The sequence below is a fragment of the Sceloporus occidentalis genome, unplaced genomic scaffold (genome assembly GCF_023333645.1).
Source record: "Sceloporus occidentalis isolate IW3139 unplaced genomic scaffold, rSceOcc1.0.p SCAF_6, whole genome shotgun sequence".
Classification (NCBI taxonomy): Eukaryota; Metazoa; Chordata; class Lepidosauria; order Squamata; family Phrynosomatidae; genus Sceloporus; species Sceloporus occidentalis.
In genome coordinates, this window is record NW_028316986.1 from 137,778,152 (window position 1) to 137,795,509 (window position 17,358).

The window sequence follows — 17,358 nt, forward strand, 5'->3', positions numbered from 1 at the left end:
AAACATACAGTGAATTATCTGTCTGTTATTGAAAAGCTGACATAGTGCTATAATAACAGATTTTTATGCAATAATGGTGTACTTGCAGTAATATATCTGTTCTTTGGCATTATTATAAAAAGGAGTTCATGAAATGACAGGGTATAATTTACCACTGGTAGATTTTGTTTTGTTCCTAGAGAAATGCCCACCAAAATATCTGACATATTATGGAACACATTCAAAATGAAAAGACAAATGGCACAAACATCTCTAGAAAGATGAGATGTAATTGCATATATTATATTTGTAATGGGTTTCCTTTGAAATAGTATTCATGAAATACTTGATCCCCACAATAATCTTGTTAGGTGAATCAAGATGAGAGAGGATGACATGTCTGAAGCCACCTGGTGAGCTTCAGAGGGAAAATGTAAATGTGAACTTCATACATCCAAGCTAGTACACTTGGGCATTTAGAGTGCAACAGCCAACTGAATTAATTGTCAGATTGGCTAATTAGTTGCCCAATTAAGAGTTACTGTAAGAAGATGTAAAAGGTAACAAACTTCTAAAACATTTTGAAGAAAATATATGTCCCTCACTGGAATGGAGCTTCTGGGCCATTGCCTCCTCCACAAAGCCTTCCACCTCTCATGCACATTTCCCAAGGTTACTGTATACTAGATTTTTACATGGAGCCAGTCCCTTCATATAAGTGTGATAGAGATAAAAGATCCAACAGAGGATCCTCTCCGATTCCCTTCAGGTGGTTTTCCCAAAGAGGAAACCACATCTACCAAGCAAAGCAAATTACCACCTCCCCACCCCATATGCTACACAGATAATGGTGTTGACACCTCCACCACCTTGGAAAATACAGCAGTAACAGTAGGCAGAAAGTCTTCCCTCTGCAAAACAAGGTAAGATGTAATCAGACTGATGGGGTGGCAAGTAAAAAATCCATCAGTGACAATATCACTTACTCAGACAAACACATTTCATCTCTCAAACATGACTGTTGCTGAAACCACAGATAGGCCTGTTAGGTTTAGCCCATAATAAACAGTTCAGTTTGATTATATTGTTACTGATAAAAGAAAGAAAATTAGTCTTCTAATTTTAGACTAAACAATAACCTCGACACCACTTCTTCTGTAAACATGAGGTCAGGTTAGAGACTCATAGCTTTCCTGGTGCACAATTAAGGTTTAGACCAGACAAATCTAGCACAGATTATTCATTTTAACTTAGTATATTCATTGAGTAAACATGGTGTTAAAAGAAGGCTTGGCTGTATCTAGCATGTATATATTTAGGCAGCCTTTGATAAGACTGACAGAATTGATGGGTTATGATGAACTCTCAAAATCCAGCTAGACTTTCTCTGGGATCACCTGTGTCTGTGGGGTAAAGCATGATATAATATTTGTGAGGTGATGCACACTATTTCAGTTTGAACACTGTAAAGTGTTGTGGTATGTTGTTTATGATGGCAAAACTGACTGTGATTTTAGCAGGCATGTAATCATATGGTAAACCTTTTTCCTTGAAAAGGAAAAACAACAACAACCACCCTTTTTTTCCTTTCTTTAAATGTCCCTCCCCTTCCCCTTGTTACTTCTCAGGTTTATTTTTGCACACTTGCTGCTAAATTGTATCCTTTGCCAAACTGCATAGAAAATCCTTATTTGGCATTAGTGTCTGCTTCTAGGCATGGCAAGGAAATGAAAGGTATTAAAACATGGGACTAATCATTGGAGTATTTAGTCGGTGTCAGCGTTGGCAAGCTGCACAGGATGATAATTTGCAAGAGAGAATATGTCCTTTCTGGCTAAAAGAATTAAACATTCAGAACTTTAAAAATATAAATTAGAATTTCAGTCTCCATCAGTTAGTATAGGACTAGGAATTCCTATGATAATGATGTTTTGGGCCAGTCAAATCTGCTTACCTTTCTACAGACCTCCACTGGTTCGTGAGGCCTGCATGTGACCAAGTTATGTGGGCAGGTCAGTTCTTTGCATGGTACTGGAAACTTGGGATGGAATTCATTTCTTGTCTTATGCTCAGAGAAATTCTGCTGGAGTTGGAGGAAAGGGTTGGCAAGGCAATTGTCTCCATTTCCCTCTTCTTCCTGCAGGTGTCCATGCCAGTTCCCCACTGTTACTGGATGTTGGAGACCTTCTAGAACAGAGTAGGAAATGGCATAAAGAGTTATAGAAGGAACTGGGAATGAGAGAAAGTCACCACGTATCCCTTTCCTTCACCAGGAAAGCCTCCAATGGAACCCAGTTGCATGCAAGATCGGAAAGTGTCTTTTCATTCACAGAAAAAGAAGTCCCACACACCCATCTACCCTATTATACTTGGAGTTTTGCTCAGTAAGAGTACCTATCTGCATATACATGGCACATGTGTGAGCTCTGTGCATTAATGGAGCTCTTGAACCTATGGAAGTTGGTAGCAGGGACAACATGCATAGCCCCACTTTATGCGTTCTGTCTGTATTGTTTCCAAACCGTGACAGAAAAAAAGGGGTTCTTCACAGTTTTATAAAGTAAGCCACATTATTTGCACTGGACTATTTATTATACTTCATTTGACATTTCTGTTAAATAACTTACAATGAACATCCAGGCAGCTAGTTTGTCAGTAAAAACAGACATAACAGATTTGCTAGTTAGGAACAGACAGCGTAACTTATCTTAAATCCATGAGATAGTAATAATCTTGGATTTTCAATGTTCACTTCTGCAGATTTATCTTTTGTGTTGAACTAGGTGGAAACAGCAACTGATTCAGATACTGAGAGCAAAGGCCTACGAGAATATCATTCAGTTGGAGTGCAGGTGGAAAATGATAAACGGTATGTCAAGGAATTACACAAAAAGTGTGTGCATTGCTATGTGCTTGATGTATAGTATATAGTATAAGAATGTAGACACATGTCAGGATGTGCATCTGTATGTCTATGTACTGGAGTATCTCAGTATTTTGCTATTGTTACAGAAGTCTAAGAAATATGTGAGCAAATGTCATCCCTGCCCACCCCAATTTGAGTTATAACTTATTTATTTGCCTTTATTCAGTTCAGTGGTAATGTGAATCATGGCAATATTTGCAATTTATTTCCAATTCATTTACAAATGATGCACATTGTTTTCTATTGTGGGAACAAATCAGTGTTAGCCTAAATGTGGCCTGAATTATTTCCATTCATATCTTTGTTCAGATCAATGCTAAAAATGTACCCTATGCTTCAAACACATGCTTCTTTGGAAAAAAGCATAATTATTTTTCTAAAACTTTCTGAAGAAGAATATTTTTAAAAATCCTGAATAGCAAACAAGGTGAAATAATGCTAAACATTTTTGTCAATATATGATTGGTGTGTGTATCTATATTTATATCTATGTGTCTCTTTCCATGTGTGTGTGTGTCTATATTTATATGTATATCTCTTCTCATTCTTCTCCAGACATGGCCGGTTTAAGCGATCAAATAGTGTAACAGCAGCTGTTCAAGCTGACCTGGAACTTGAAGGCTTTCCAGGACATATAACAATGGAGGATAAGGGACTTCAGTTTGGTGGCTCTTTCCAAAGGCACTCAGAACCAAGCACCCCTACTCAATATGGTGCAGTAAGAACTGTACGGACACAGGGGCTGTTTAGTTACAGAGAAGATTATAGGACCCAAGTAGACACTTCTAATCTCCCTCCACCTGAACCCTGGTTGGAACCAGCCATTGAGACAGTTGAAACAGGGCGGATGTCTCCCTGTCGACGGGATGGGTCATGGTTTATGAAGTTGCTACATACTGAAACTAAGAGGATGGAAGGGTGGTGTAAAGAGATGGAAAGAGAAGCAGAAGAAAATGATCTCTCTGAAGAAAGTAAGAGCTTATATATATATCTTACCTTACATTTGAAATTTTCCTTTAAGGTGTTTATGGAGCTCCCTCTGTATTTTTTATATTGTTGCTATGATTGCTTTGTTAGATATCACTTAACACTTGGTTCTGTTTATTAAATTGAAGACATAGCACTTTGTTTTGGAGTGAGTGTCTAGTGTTGACATCCTTACTCTCATTGCTATGTAGGGTTCATTTCTGAGGTATTGGTTTTACCTGCTAACATGTATTCTGTCGTTTGGGAAGTTTCAAACTGTTGAAATGTCTGTATAAACAGTTCATTAAGGTAAATCACAAACACATATTAGCTCCTCTGTTCAGAGATTTCCAATAGAAGAGAAATTCACAGGTGATTATACACACACACACACACACACACACACAACTATTACCTGACCTTTTACATCAAAAAAGAAATAAAGAATGGGTTGAAGAACTGAATTCCAACCTGAGAAGGAAGATCCAGTTCCTTATTCCTTTTCATTTTTATCTTCATTTATGAAGTTACAAGCATTTGAAATTGCAATAGGCTAAGCTATTACAACATCAGAAGAGAAAAGAGAGGACAAATCACGTGTTTATAACATATTGTATGTTTTGTTATTCATAAGATTAAGTCTAGAATTTGTTGAATGCTCCCTCAAGTGTTGTTTTTTAAACATTAGATAACAATTTCAGAGTGTTTTTTTAAGTCCTTCAATTATTGTATTTCTGAAAATATAAAAGAGACTGTGTGAAGCAGAGGTGGGTAACCTGAGGTTCTCCAGCTGCTGAGTGAGTTCAGCTTTCTTAAATGCCATCCTGAAATCACATGATAAAAGGTGAGGTATAAACATTTAAATAAACAAGCAAACAAAATTTCACCAGCATCAGTCAGGGATTATGAAAATTATAACCCCAAAATATCTGGGGTAGGCTGCAGGTTCCAACCCCTATGGGAAAACCTGTGCACATTTACTAAGAAGAAGTGGGTTCCCCTTTATTTACTGGCCCTTACTACCAGTTGGGTATTCATAGGACTGCATTGTAAATACAGAAGACTATATATGTGTTGAAGAAACTGTGGGCACATCCATAGGGAAAGAAATTGATGTTTTATATGGGCCCATTCAGGCCTGTTAAATCAAGCAGAAGAAAAATTCTTCTTCTTCTTCTTTTTAATCATACACAGTCTGACACATTTATACCAGGATACTGTAGTGATATCACAGCCTGAAATAACAAAGAGTCCCATGACACCTTAAAGGCTAACTGATTTATTGTGGTCTTTTTATTGTCATTTGCTATGACAGACTCTAGAATTTGTCACAGCTTGACATGCATCTTGATCTTGACACAGATGATATGAACACTTCTTGATGAGAACAAGTTATTTTGGCTCAAGGCAGCTCCATTCAACTGACACTATTTTCTATAGTGAAATATAGTTTCCAGTAGGTTTTAAAGGAGCATCTGTATATTTAAAATGTCAGTGCTTGCCCATGTCTGTATTTTAATGTAGCGTGAGTAGATACTTCTCTACAATATAACTAGGTGATATTTATGGGATAGTACAGTTATGTTGTTTCTCGTCTATGATTTATTCCAGCTCATAAAGATTTAGTTCAAGTAGAAATGCATTCTGAAATACAAGGCTGCATTCTTTGCATGAAGATTTGTATAAACACAGTGATAATGAGATTCTAAAACACTGTACACATAACCACATACGCCCACAGCTGCAGTTCAGTGCTTTTGAAAGTTACCTTTTAGGACAACAGTGCCAAGAGCCCCAAAGCCAACAAGCCCAGTAGCCATTCTGGTGTGAAAATTCAGAGATCTGTAGCCCAAAGTAATTTTTTCTTTCCTAGCTATGAATTAATTATCTTTTGGTGATGAACCCTCTTCCTTTGTGCATGCGAGCATGTGTGCTGCTCAAAGAGGATGGTTTTCAACAGAACATTAAAATTGGGTGGAATTTTTGTTAAAATCTATGTGTTTTTGTAATTTATATCTGGGATTCTGCAAAGGCAAGGTCAGGTTCAGTGCAAGCAAAAATTCAGTGTCAGAATATATTTTGCATGCTCAGCCAAAAATTGATTTAGTCCAGCTTTCTGTACCCAAGAGTGCCTCTGGGAAATTTACAAATAGGATGGCGAGAGCCAGCCCTGACTATTTGACCCTGGTGGCTGATCACCTGAGGTTGACAGTTTCTGATGGTGCCTTCTGGTCTGGTTCCTGATCTCCATGCATTCAATGAAAGGTCTGAATGGAGCCTATGCATTACTGGAAACCTTGCCTTTTTGAAGGAGTACCAACAGCTTGAGTCTTCTTTTTTTCTGAAATGCTTGGGACCAGAGTTTGGAAAACTTGTATTTGCATATGTGTGCATAATGAGATACCTTGGAGATGGGACCCGTGTCTAAACATATAATTCATTTATTTTAAGTAATTGTGTGCATGAAATGGAAGTTTGTGTTCAATGAACTGTCAGAAAGCAAAGGTGTCACTATCTCACCCACCCATGAACAAAGGTTTGGTTTCTTGGAGTATTGTGGATTTTGGAATCCTGGATAAGGGAGACTCAACCTGTATAGTTATGGGCATACTGAAACTGTTCAGAGCTTTCGCCAACTAGAGGGAGGCTGAAGTGAGGGCCAGATCCATTTCCACTTTCCGCTATCCACGCAGTCATACTCAACAATACATTAAATCACAGCTAGGAATCATGTAGCCTTCCAGGCTGTTGGACTGCAGCTCTCAACATACCTCAACAGTAGTTACTATTAGGAGTGGTGGGATTGTCAAAATTAAAACATATATAGATAAAAGCTCTCAATGAAAACATACAAAGTGTTAAATTGTAATTGTAATAAATAGAATTAAATTTAATTAAAATGTTCATTAAAAAGAAAAGCAATCCTTTTAAAATTACTTCAGAGAAAGAGATACTTTAAAAGACAAAACATCTGCTAGAACATATAGTTGAATTTCAATATTTAGCATAAATAAATCTACAGTACATCATTTATATTTTTTGACTAATATTTGTGCCAGTAGCCATAAGATACTACTCATTCTATCAGGCATTTGTCCCTCTGGTAATGGCTCAGTTTGCTTCAACAGACAAGGTATTACTCAGATGGATATTTAGAAACAGTCCTACAAGATTTAAATACAGATTTCAGTCAATTCTGTCCTTCACGCTTTCATTTTAACTAGTTCCTGAAATGTGGGGAATTAACACCATGGCCATAAAATGTAATTGTTTAACTTGTGTTATTCCTTCTTTGCCTCAGTGAGCTCTGCTTGTACCAGATGTGCTTCCCAGGTTTTCACTGCTCTCAGAATGGAGGCTCAAAATGCAGCAGCCAGTTTTCCATCTGAAACTGGCCAGTCAGAATGCCATTCACTAATTTTAAAAGGAGCTTTGTTGGCTTCTTGATAATTTTCAAGCACACTTCAATGTAATAGTTTAAACTAAAGCTGAGCTAAAGTATTTTCATCAGTGTTTTTCTTTGGGGAGCGGGGAGGCAGAAGGGTGCATGACACAGATAGCATCCAAAAGTGATTGTGTGGAATCTATTAATATGGTTAAGGAGGGCATCATTTAAGATGAAATAGCAAGGGCAATTTGTTTCTCTGCCATTTTGTAAACAAGTAAAAGCATTGATACCACTTCAGACACTTCATTCATGGAGCATTGCTGGAGAAGGAAAAGATATCTGCCCCCGACTGGCTAGTCAAGGCAAATGTCATCTTTTCCAAGAAATACAGCAAAATGTTGTTCTCTATATTCCATTCTGCAACCAGAACACCAAGCTACTTTGACTGAAATGACATTACTGAAATACAAAGAAAGTCAATGTGAAGTGTATAATATTTTAGGTTAGCTGTTTTTATATGGATCAGCTCACTCTGCTGGTTCTGTATGTGTTACCTATGCTGCCATAGCCACAATCCATTTATAGCTAAGTGTTTTGATTGGAATTTTGTGCTCTCCAGTTGATACCAATGAGAGTTTCATCACTGACACAGGTGCTGACAAAGCTCTCCAAGTGTGGAAAACAAGGAACTACCAGCCAATAAGCTGTAAATGAAAAAGGATATATGCAGCAGTGTCTGTCTGTCAGTGGAATGGATGCCACTGGCTTTTTACCCCCTTACCTGTGCAGCCCTCCTATATGCACTCCAAGGGGTTGGGGGCTGTGTATATGGGGCTGCAGAGGAGAGTAAAAGAAAAGAAGGTCCCATTATGCAGGAGTAAATTGACTTGCACAATATTGAATATTGGATGTTATCCAGTGCCAGGAGTCAGGCTGCATCAGAAACTGTTCTGAGTCACGGCTTCCTAAAGGTAGAGAATAAGAGCAAGTGCTACTGTTGTCATTGCAGTCAGTTTTGACTGGGCACTGGTCTGTTTTCATGGAGCAAGAAGAAAGTGTGGCTGATTTCTCCCTGCTGCCTAGCCTGATTGTATTGGGCTGTGTCTTTAAAACTGCACACTGCAGACAACTAGTAATGCAATTAGACCAGATGGAAGACTCCCTTACTTTTGAAGCTGCTTGTTATACCTTGAGCACCTCATTGTGACAGGCTGCAATAGGGCAGGTCATTCACTAGGCATGGGAGAGGATTCCCCTGTGTGATACACTTAAAGATACTTGAATAACATCTCTGCCTATTCTATCATGCAGTTTCATTCAGACAGAAAGATCAATGCCTTTACTGGCTGAATGAGCTATGACCTCCTGCAACCTTCAACAGAACTGGCACGGTTACAATGGTTGTTTTAAGTGTTAATCTCACCCTGGACTTTCAGGATGAGTTGGGCTGAGCCTGCAAATAAAAGAAACTCAAATGTCCATTTAAGATTCTTTACTTGTATATATTTATCCAGCTATACAGTTTTAATACCTTATTATTAAACATACAATAGAGATACATGTTGTTAGTGCCATCCACCTGCATTTTCAGCCCAGATGTAACTCATTGCACTTAGATCTGATCGCCTGGAACATTTCCATCCTTTTATTTGAACTCCTTCCTCTTCAGCTAATTTGTCTCCATTCTGCGCATTAAATTAGGTCAAATGTGAATACAGTCCAATGACCAATATTTTTAATTAAAACACATTGGTGATTATGGCTGCCATCCTACACCTTTTTGATCCATGGTTAAACAGGTATAATTCTGTGCGATTGCACAAATGAACCACCTTTTCCTGGTTTCAGCTTCATTTAATTGAAATAACCAGTGAACCATTCCAAATTCAAAAAGTGTTTTATGAACTATCAAATTAATTTTTAGGGTTCTTTTTTTTTTATCCTGTCTGTTGCTGGTCTCAGAGGTGAAGAAACTCTGGTCTTGCAGTTCTTGTTGGACCACATTTCCCAACATCCCTGACTATTGACCACTTGAGCTGTGACTGATGGGTGTTAAAGAGCCTAGCAATAGCTGGAGGGCCACAGCTTCACCATACCTGATGTATTTGAAGAGCAGTCTGTAGTTTCCATCAAAATTCAGCTATTATATAGGCAAATTTCAACAAATATTAAGACTAACATTCTATACATACCTATTTGGAAGTAAGCCTTGCTGAATTTTTATTATTTATTTATTTATTTATTTATTTATTTATTTATTTATTTATTTTGTAAGATATTTGTCACTGCCCAGTTCATAAGGGCTCCTGAAGCAATGAACAACAAACAGAAGCAATTAAACTATTACAAAGATACACACACACACACACACACCATTAAAATACTCTTTAAAATCAGTCTAAAACAATCTTAAAATATAATTGTAAAACAAACCATCAAAATAAAGCCATTTCTATTGCCAATGGCCAAGTAAAAGAGTACTGTTTTAGTTGCCTGCCAAAGCTCAATACAGATGGAATCAGCTTCCTATTGCAGGAAGTTTATCAGGGTGCTGTTACACTGAAAGCCCTGTTATGTATGCTTACCAACTTAGGGGCTTGATAGATGGGCAGAAAGGGGCGACAAGATGCTGCCCTTTCTGCTCCGGAAGCAGGCTGCAGCAACCACACTACGCAGCCTGCGCACGGAACAAAAAGAAGCTCCTTTTCTGGAACAGGCACTGTTGGGACACTCAGGCACCATGATAATGCCCCTCATGCACCGCGCCGATTGAATGTGGCACACAAGGCATGTCATCGGCACATGCGCCATTTTGATGCACACATGCCAAGATAGCACCCAGACATCGTGGTAGGAGCGTGCGGACGCTCCGCTCTCCTGAGCCCTAATTTCGCCAGTGTGTACCAGCCCTTAATCTCGCAAGGTGTTGGGACATACAACAGGGCCTACTCTGAGGATCTCAAATTTCAGGCAGGCTGATATGGTAGGAAGCAATATATCATATATCCTGGCCCCATGCCTTTTAGGGCTTTTTAGGTCAAAAGCAGCACCTTGAATTCAGCTGAAAAGCAAATGGAAAGCCAATACAGTTCTTTTAAGCCTGGTGTTATGTAGTCTCTGAATAAAATGGGATATATTTCCAAGTAATGCTGCAAAACTCATTGAAAACAACCAAATAGAGCTTACTCAGAATTAAGTTCTAGTTTTGTTAATAATACCTAGTCAACTAATTTTTGTGCACTTTATCTGAAAGGTATAAAATCTGCAAGAATATTTTAAAATCATTGATGATCAATTTGAGAGTTATGTCCTATTTAATAAAGACCCAAATATTATAGCTTACACTTGCTCACAGAGTATGCTATGGATTACTTTGCATTTATTGACAAAATACTTTCCATTTTGTTAGCTAATTGCCCTGCCTAGATATTCATTCATGAGGAATGTTAGAGGGACACAGTTAATCCATGGAATTCAGGACGTTTTCACCAGACTGTATCCACAAGTAAATTCTTTATCTTGACAGAAGATATTAAACTGAAAATGAAGATTAAGGAAATAGCTACTATGGAAGGTTATTCCACAGCTAATTAAAATAAATATCTTTTTTTTCCATTCCTCCTCTCTCCCCATAAATATAGAAAACATATCTATGAGAGTATTAAAAATTCAGCTGAAGACCATGAACTACATTGAATATTAACATTTTAGTGTAATTAATATAATCCAGAATGTCATGAAAATATGAAATTCAATATAAATGGGGGGAGGGTTTGGGGGTTGGGGTTTTTAATTGTATTTAAAAATTGTATGTGATTTTATCCTGATATTCCTGTAATCCACTTTGATTCTTTCGAGAAAAAGCAGAATATAAATATAAATACTATTATCATTATTATTATTATTATTATTATTACATTGCAATGTTACCTAAGAGTAAATCCCATTGCAATTCAGTGGGAATTATTTCTGAATAGATATATATAGGATAACAATTATAATTTATTTATGCAAGTATGGTAAAAATTAGTAGAAAGTATTTGCTTATAATAGGCTTGTACATGTGATAGCTCATTCCACCACCACCACCCCCAAAATCATAGACATTTGTATTTATGCCTGTCATTTCTGACAAATGGGCAGCCAAAAAGAAAGAATCAGCAAGCTTTTAAAATAATATTTTCTACTGTACAATTGTCTACCGGGAAACAGTATTAATTTGGAAGTAGTAATCAGTTCCCAGGATTAAAATAAAAACCAAAATTGTATGGATTTTTCAGAATTTAGCAAAGTTCCTTTTTTTGGATGACATCTCCCAGAATTCCAAAACTTGAGATGCAACCTTTCCAAGCTCCACAATATTCATTAGGCAGGGATTCTGAAGAATGTAGTTCTAAGCAAACTAATCTGATTCATACTTCCTGGGCTTACATGTGGTTCATAATACCATAATTATACTATAGATCTTACACTTCTACAATCCTGTAATATATCTTTTGGCTGCAAAATGTACTAATCTGTATGAAAATGTGTCTCTTAGGAGTTTATCACACCAGGCGCTTCCGTTGCCCAAACATCATCAAAATGGGGTGGAAGCACCCTGGTGCTACTGAAGGGAAACAGAAGCGTTTTCGTCATGGAATCGCCAGGAAAACAGCCCTTTTCTTATTAATGATTTAATCCGCTAATAAGAAAAGGACTGTTTTCCTGGCGATTCCATGATGAAAATGCTTCCATTTCTTTTCAGTAGAGCCAGGTGCGATCACACCATGGATGCTTTCGCCCCATTTTGATGATGTTTGGGCAACGGAAGCACCTGGTGTGATAAACTCCTTAGGTTGAAATCCATATAAAATGTGCATTTTAGAGTAAACTGTGTACGAAGTGGAATATTTTAGGAAAAAGATATAAAAGTCCCTATTTAGAAGGGAGGAATCATCCCAAAATAATGTGGTTTTTGTTTTGCTTTTGCTTTTTTAAAAAATTTGAAGATTGCTGCATCAATAGGATAGCAGTTTTGAAGGAACACATGAAAAACTAATATAAAAACAGAAATAAACTGATCTGCCCTTCTGTGAGAAGGGGTTCCTTGGGAAATAGGTAGGGATGTCATATAAAGATAAAAGGGTTCTTTGCCTTTCTACCCTTATTTGAAGGGCAGGCATCAGCACCAGGCAGGAGGCACTAGACACCAATAAGGCAGTACAGTGTGTGGGTAGAGAGAGGTAGGACCAGCCTTGCAGAAGGAAGGAGGGAGAACTTCCAAAATTAAAAGCTGCCATCCATTGAACAGAAAATACAGGAAATGACTGATCAAGGGCCAATGTGCTGAGAGAGAAACAACTAATTAAAAGGATGGGGACACATTGCAATAGTGTTTTGCCCATCCATTCTAGCTAGCCTAATGCTGCAATTCCTGTTTATGTAACTAAAAATACCCCCCCCCAAAAAAAAAAATCAGGTTCAGGCAGAAATCATATTACTGCATTATTCAGTTAATGGTAGTATGTAACAAGAATGTGACAATATTCTCATAAAAGGGGACTGAACAAGGAATACCAGTTCTAGACTAAACAGGTAATTTCAAAGCAACCCAAGTGACAAAATATGCTTTTCGGGAAAGAAAACAGTGCCTCGCAATAATCCATCAAGGTCCGCTTATGTGTTTTCACTTTGATTCTTTTAGCAGAAGGGAAAATTGCATCCTTTCATCTTTATTTTTTTTTTAAAAAAAAAGCATTTCCTAGAGCTTTTCTCTCTCTTTTAAAAAATGAATCTGAAGGGCTGATCTTAGTTTCCATTTTCCTTGAACATAGTTCAACTATGAAAATCTTTCACAGCTATCTGAACCCTAACTGTAACTTCAAATGTTTAATGCTTAACATTTCTGTTACATGACTTGGATTTTCATGAGTGCTGCAAGCCCAAACTGACTACAATCTCACTGCCTGTTCAGTTCTAGGTAAGATCCGGAGTGCCGTAGGAAGTGCTCAGCTGCTTATGTCTCAAAAATTCCAGCAATTCTATTGGCTATGTCAACAGAATCTGGTAAGTCACCATTCTTTAGTTCATTGGGTGCAAAGCAACTTAACTGTTCTGCCTCGAAGTTTACATGTTGTCCTGAGAAACATTAGGCGACCAATTTTCTGTTACAACCATTGTAATAACTGTATACAACCTTTCTGAAGACTCTTTTTTAAAGGCATTTTAGACATGCTGGGTGTGCTGTTTTATGGTACCAGTTGAAACCCAGTATATTTTCCAATTATTTATTATTTATTTGTTGATGGAATTGAAGGCAGCTTATTTCTGGAATGAAAGGAGGTGGGGAGAGAAAAGGTTTATTCTCAAGTTTAATATACTGCTGTGTTACATCTGGTTTTTATTTCATGTTTATTGTTATTGGTTTGTATTATCCCTTCTGTTGTAAGCCACCTGGATTCCCAGTGATTGGGCAGCAAATAAATAAATAAATAAATATTATTATTATTATTATTATTATTATTAAGTACAGTGGACCCTTGTTATACACTGGGGTTTGGTTCAAAGATCCCTGTTTGTAACAAAATCTGTGTATGCTCAAGTCCCATTAAATATAATGACATAGCAAAATGGTGTCCCTTATAAAAAATGGGAAATCGAGGTTTGATATTTGAAATTAATACTTATTTTGAATATATTCAAACTGTGTATGCTTGAATCCGTGTATAAGAAGAGCCAACTGTAGCTAGAATGGACAAGAGGCTGCCATCAGAACTGAATACAGAGAAACAGAACGGTTCCCAGTTGGCAAAGGGGGTCAGTCAAGACTTCAAACTATTACCTTATTTATTCAACCTCTATGCAGAAAATATTATACAGAGAGCAGGCTTAAACTCAGGGGCAGAAGGAACAAATATTGGAGGAAGGAACTTTAATATTGGAGTTGTGGTTCTGGAGAAGAGTGCTGAGGATATTGTGGATGGCCAAAAAGACAAACATATGGGTTCTAGAACAGATCAAGCCTGAACTCTACCTGGAAGCCAAAATGACTAAATTGAGGCTGTAGTGCTTTGGCCACATCATGAAGAAAAATTAGAAAAGGCATTGATGCTAGGAAAAGTGGAAGGCAACATGTCAGATAGTTAGACTTGATCAGGGAGAGCCTGGGCCTGGGCCTGGGCCTGCAGGACCTGACCAGAGAAGTTGAGGACAGGGGTCTTGGAGATTCTCATCCCCAGAGTCACCATGAGTCAAAGACAACTCAACAACAAGCTAGAATGTTAGGCTTGGTGAAAACTCAAATTCAGTTGTGAAATCTTCTGATGTGCTTCCATCATATAGTGATTCAAAATGATCTATTTATTTATATTATATACATATTTATATTATTCAACAAGGCCAAGATGCCACATTAAAAACTACCATGTATAACTTTATAATGGTGGCGCTAAATCACTCAGCCATGTTAATGAATTGTGATGACAAACAATGGGGCATGGTGTGAGATTTCAATGGGGGGCATCTTATTGTGTTACATAGTCCAATGCACAGTATGTCACATTGGAACACATTGCGCTTCAGGATACATTGTGCATTGGAACCCTTGTTGAATAGTCATGTTGATGGCTCTATATGCATAATGGTCAGCAAGATATAGTTTTGCATGTATTTCCCTCCCATGGATGTTTACAACATTGTAGTCCACCATTACATGATCATAAGTCTGTTTGGGCAAGCCCTTCCCCCTTGTTCTGTGGAGAGCAACAGTCTGGAGCCTCTCCACAGACATGAGAAAACCCTGATTTTTCAGAGTACCTTCTTACATAGTGGAAGGTCTCTTTTTCATGCTGTTGTTCTCCACCTGAGGGCAGAACTGATGCAGTACAGAGGTGAGAGCGAACACACTCTTCTCATTATAAGTCAGATGTGTGACTTTCTGGCCTAAGTTTAGTTGTTAATCCCAACTAGCCCTTCAGCACTCTACATTGGGCAAACAGCAGTCTCTGTGCTAGAAGATAAATGGCCATAAATCAGACATTGGGAATAGAGATGCACAAAACCCAGTTGCAGAACACTTCCTGGGCTTACTGTCTTAGACCTCAGAACAGCAGTCCTTGAACAACAACAACAACAACAACAACAACAAATACAAAGGAAGATTCAAAAGAGAAACAGCAGAATTGGAAAATATCCACATACTCCAGTCCATCAACAGTGGATTGAACAGAGACAATGATTTCATGGCACTCTACACATATTATAACACTAGTTAATACCCAGCCGCATGAGGGCTCTCTTGCCCAATTTATCACAACTCTTTTCAGGTTCCTAGCCAGCACCATCCTACATTCTAATAACTCCTTCCACCATTCATACAGTTATCTACTGACCTTGGCAACATATTTCCATCTGTCTTTGTGCTCCAGTGCCAAGTGTTAAAATGAAACATCATCTCATAGTCATACCCACAAGTTTTGTATTTCTGTTGCTATTCACACAAACAACCTCCTCATTCATAGGTATAAAGGTCTGTCTCTAGGCACTTCATTCCATGCATCTGAAAAAGTAGTCTTAAGTCTATGAAAGCTTATGATACTAATTTCTTTCTCTCAATTAGTCTCAAAGCTTGTACAAGATACCTTTGCATACTGATCCAGACTAACACAGCTATGTCTTTGAATTCTAGACCCAACTAGAATATATCCATTGAGTCAATGGAAGTTACATATATATTGGTTTGCCATATTCCCATTGATTTAATGGATCTATTTCAGCTGGTAGTAGCAACTTCAATTTAGCCTGTGGCTCTATGTCAGTGTCTTAACTCCTCTGGTATGCTGATGCTTTTGCAAGCTTCATGGGCACTTTGGCAAGGAGAACGAGGCTGTGGGCCTTCTACACTACACAGTTATAGCACTATAGGGGCCTTCTACACTGCATAGCACTAAGATTCCACTTTAACTGCTGTGGCAACCTCCTATGGATTCTTGGGATTTGCAGTTTAGGGAGGGGCCTTTAGAATTCTGTGTCAGAAAGCTAGAGTAGTAATTTGCCTCACCAGACTACACTCGGCCCTCTGTACCCACAGATTCTTTATCAACAGATTCAATCATCCATAGCTTGAACATATTAACATACATATATGTATAAATTCCCAAAAGCAAACCTTGATTTGCACAGTGTGTCACAATGGAACACACTGTGCTTCGAGATACATTGTGCATTGGAACTCTTGTTGAATGGTCATGTTGACGGCTCTATATGCATAATAGTCCCCAAGATATAGCTATGCATGTACTCCCCTCCCATGAATGCTTACAACATTATATAAGGTACACCATTTTACCATGCCATTGTATTTAATGTGAAATGAACATCCATGGATTTTAATATCCACGTGGGGTCCTGGAACCAAATCCCAGCATATTCCAAGGGCCAATTGTACAAACCCCAGGTTTCCTTAGGATGTTGCCATGACAATTAAAGTGCGATAATACTTCTATACTTGTATAGTATGGAAAGGCCCATAGTCCAAGACAATGACTGTCATGCAAAATCCTCACAACAATTGTCATTTCCATCTTGAGATACTCTTCCCACCTCTTTTCTTTTAGTGCTAAATTAGCTGCGAGGGAATCTTCTGTCAGGATACATTGGCAATAAAGGACAACATTTCCTGTTACATTTACTTCCCCTGTTAGGATGGGAGAACTAAATAATTTTTTGAATTGGTGTTAGAGGATGTGACCTATAAATCTGTCTTATTTAAAATCAATCATTCTGTAATATTTACAGCTTAACCTTTACCAACATGACAAGGCATTCATTTTGTGCAGGCCTGTTTGAGACTCGTTATCTAATAAGGTTAAATCAACCAGTGTTTGGGGGGTTGAAATTGAAATGCTGTGACTTGCAGCTACTGCTGTCCCACTGGTTTGAACTGATTTAGTTGATGTTGTGCATACTAAGTGTGTGTGTGTGTGCATGTGTGCTTGGCACTTCCCACGTGGAAATGATTTTTTGAGTTTTGAATGAACTGGTTGGCTTTCTCTAATCCTTGCAGTCCATAGGTAGAGTGCTAGATTCAGTGGAAATGGTTTGGGTTTTTTTACATGTG

The 17,358-nt window shown here is 37.9% G+C and overlaps 1 protein-coding gene across 4 annotated transcripts in view; it reads left to right on the forward strand.

Moving 5' to 3' along the window:
- The window catches only part of DLGAP2 (DLG associated protein 2), a 546,854-nt gene that overhangs the window by 513,494 nt on the left and 16,002 nt on the right, over positions 1 to 17,358 (forward strand). For all 4 annotated transcript variants that reach the window (XM_089531068.1, XM_089531067.1, XM_089531069.1 and 1 more), the window contains 3 exons: positions 2,763 to 2,848; positions 3,461 to 3,876; positions 13,216 to 13,307. In XM_089531068.1, coding sequence (XP_089387194.1) covers positions 2,763 to 2,848; positions 3,461 to 3,876; positions 13,216 to 13,307 — 594 coding nt within the window. The remainder of the gene's footprint in view (positions 1 to 2,762; positions 2,849 to 3,460; positions 3,877 to 13,215; positions 13,308 to 17,358) is intronic.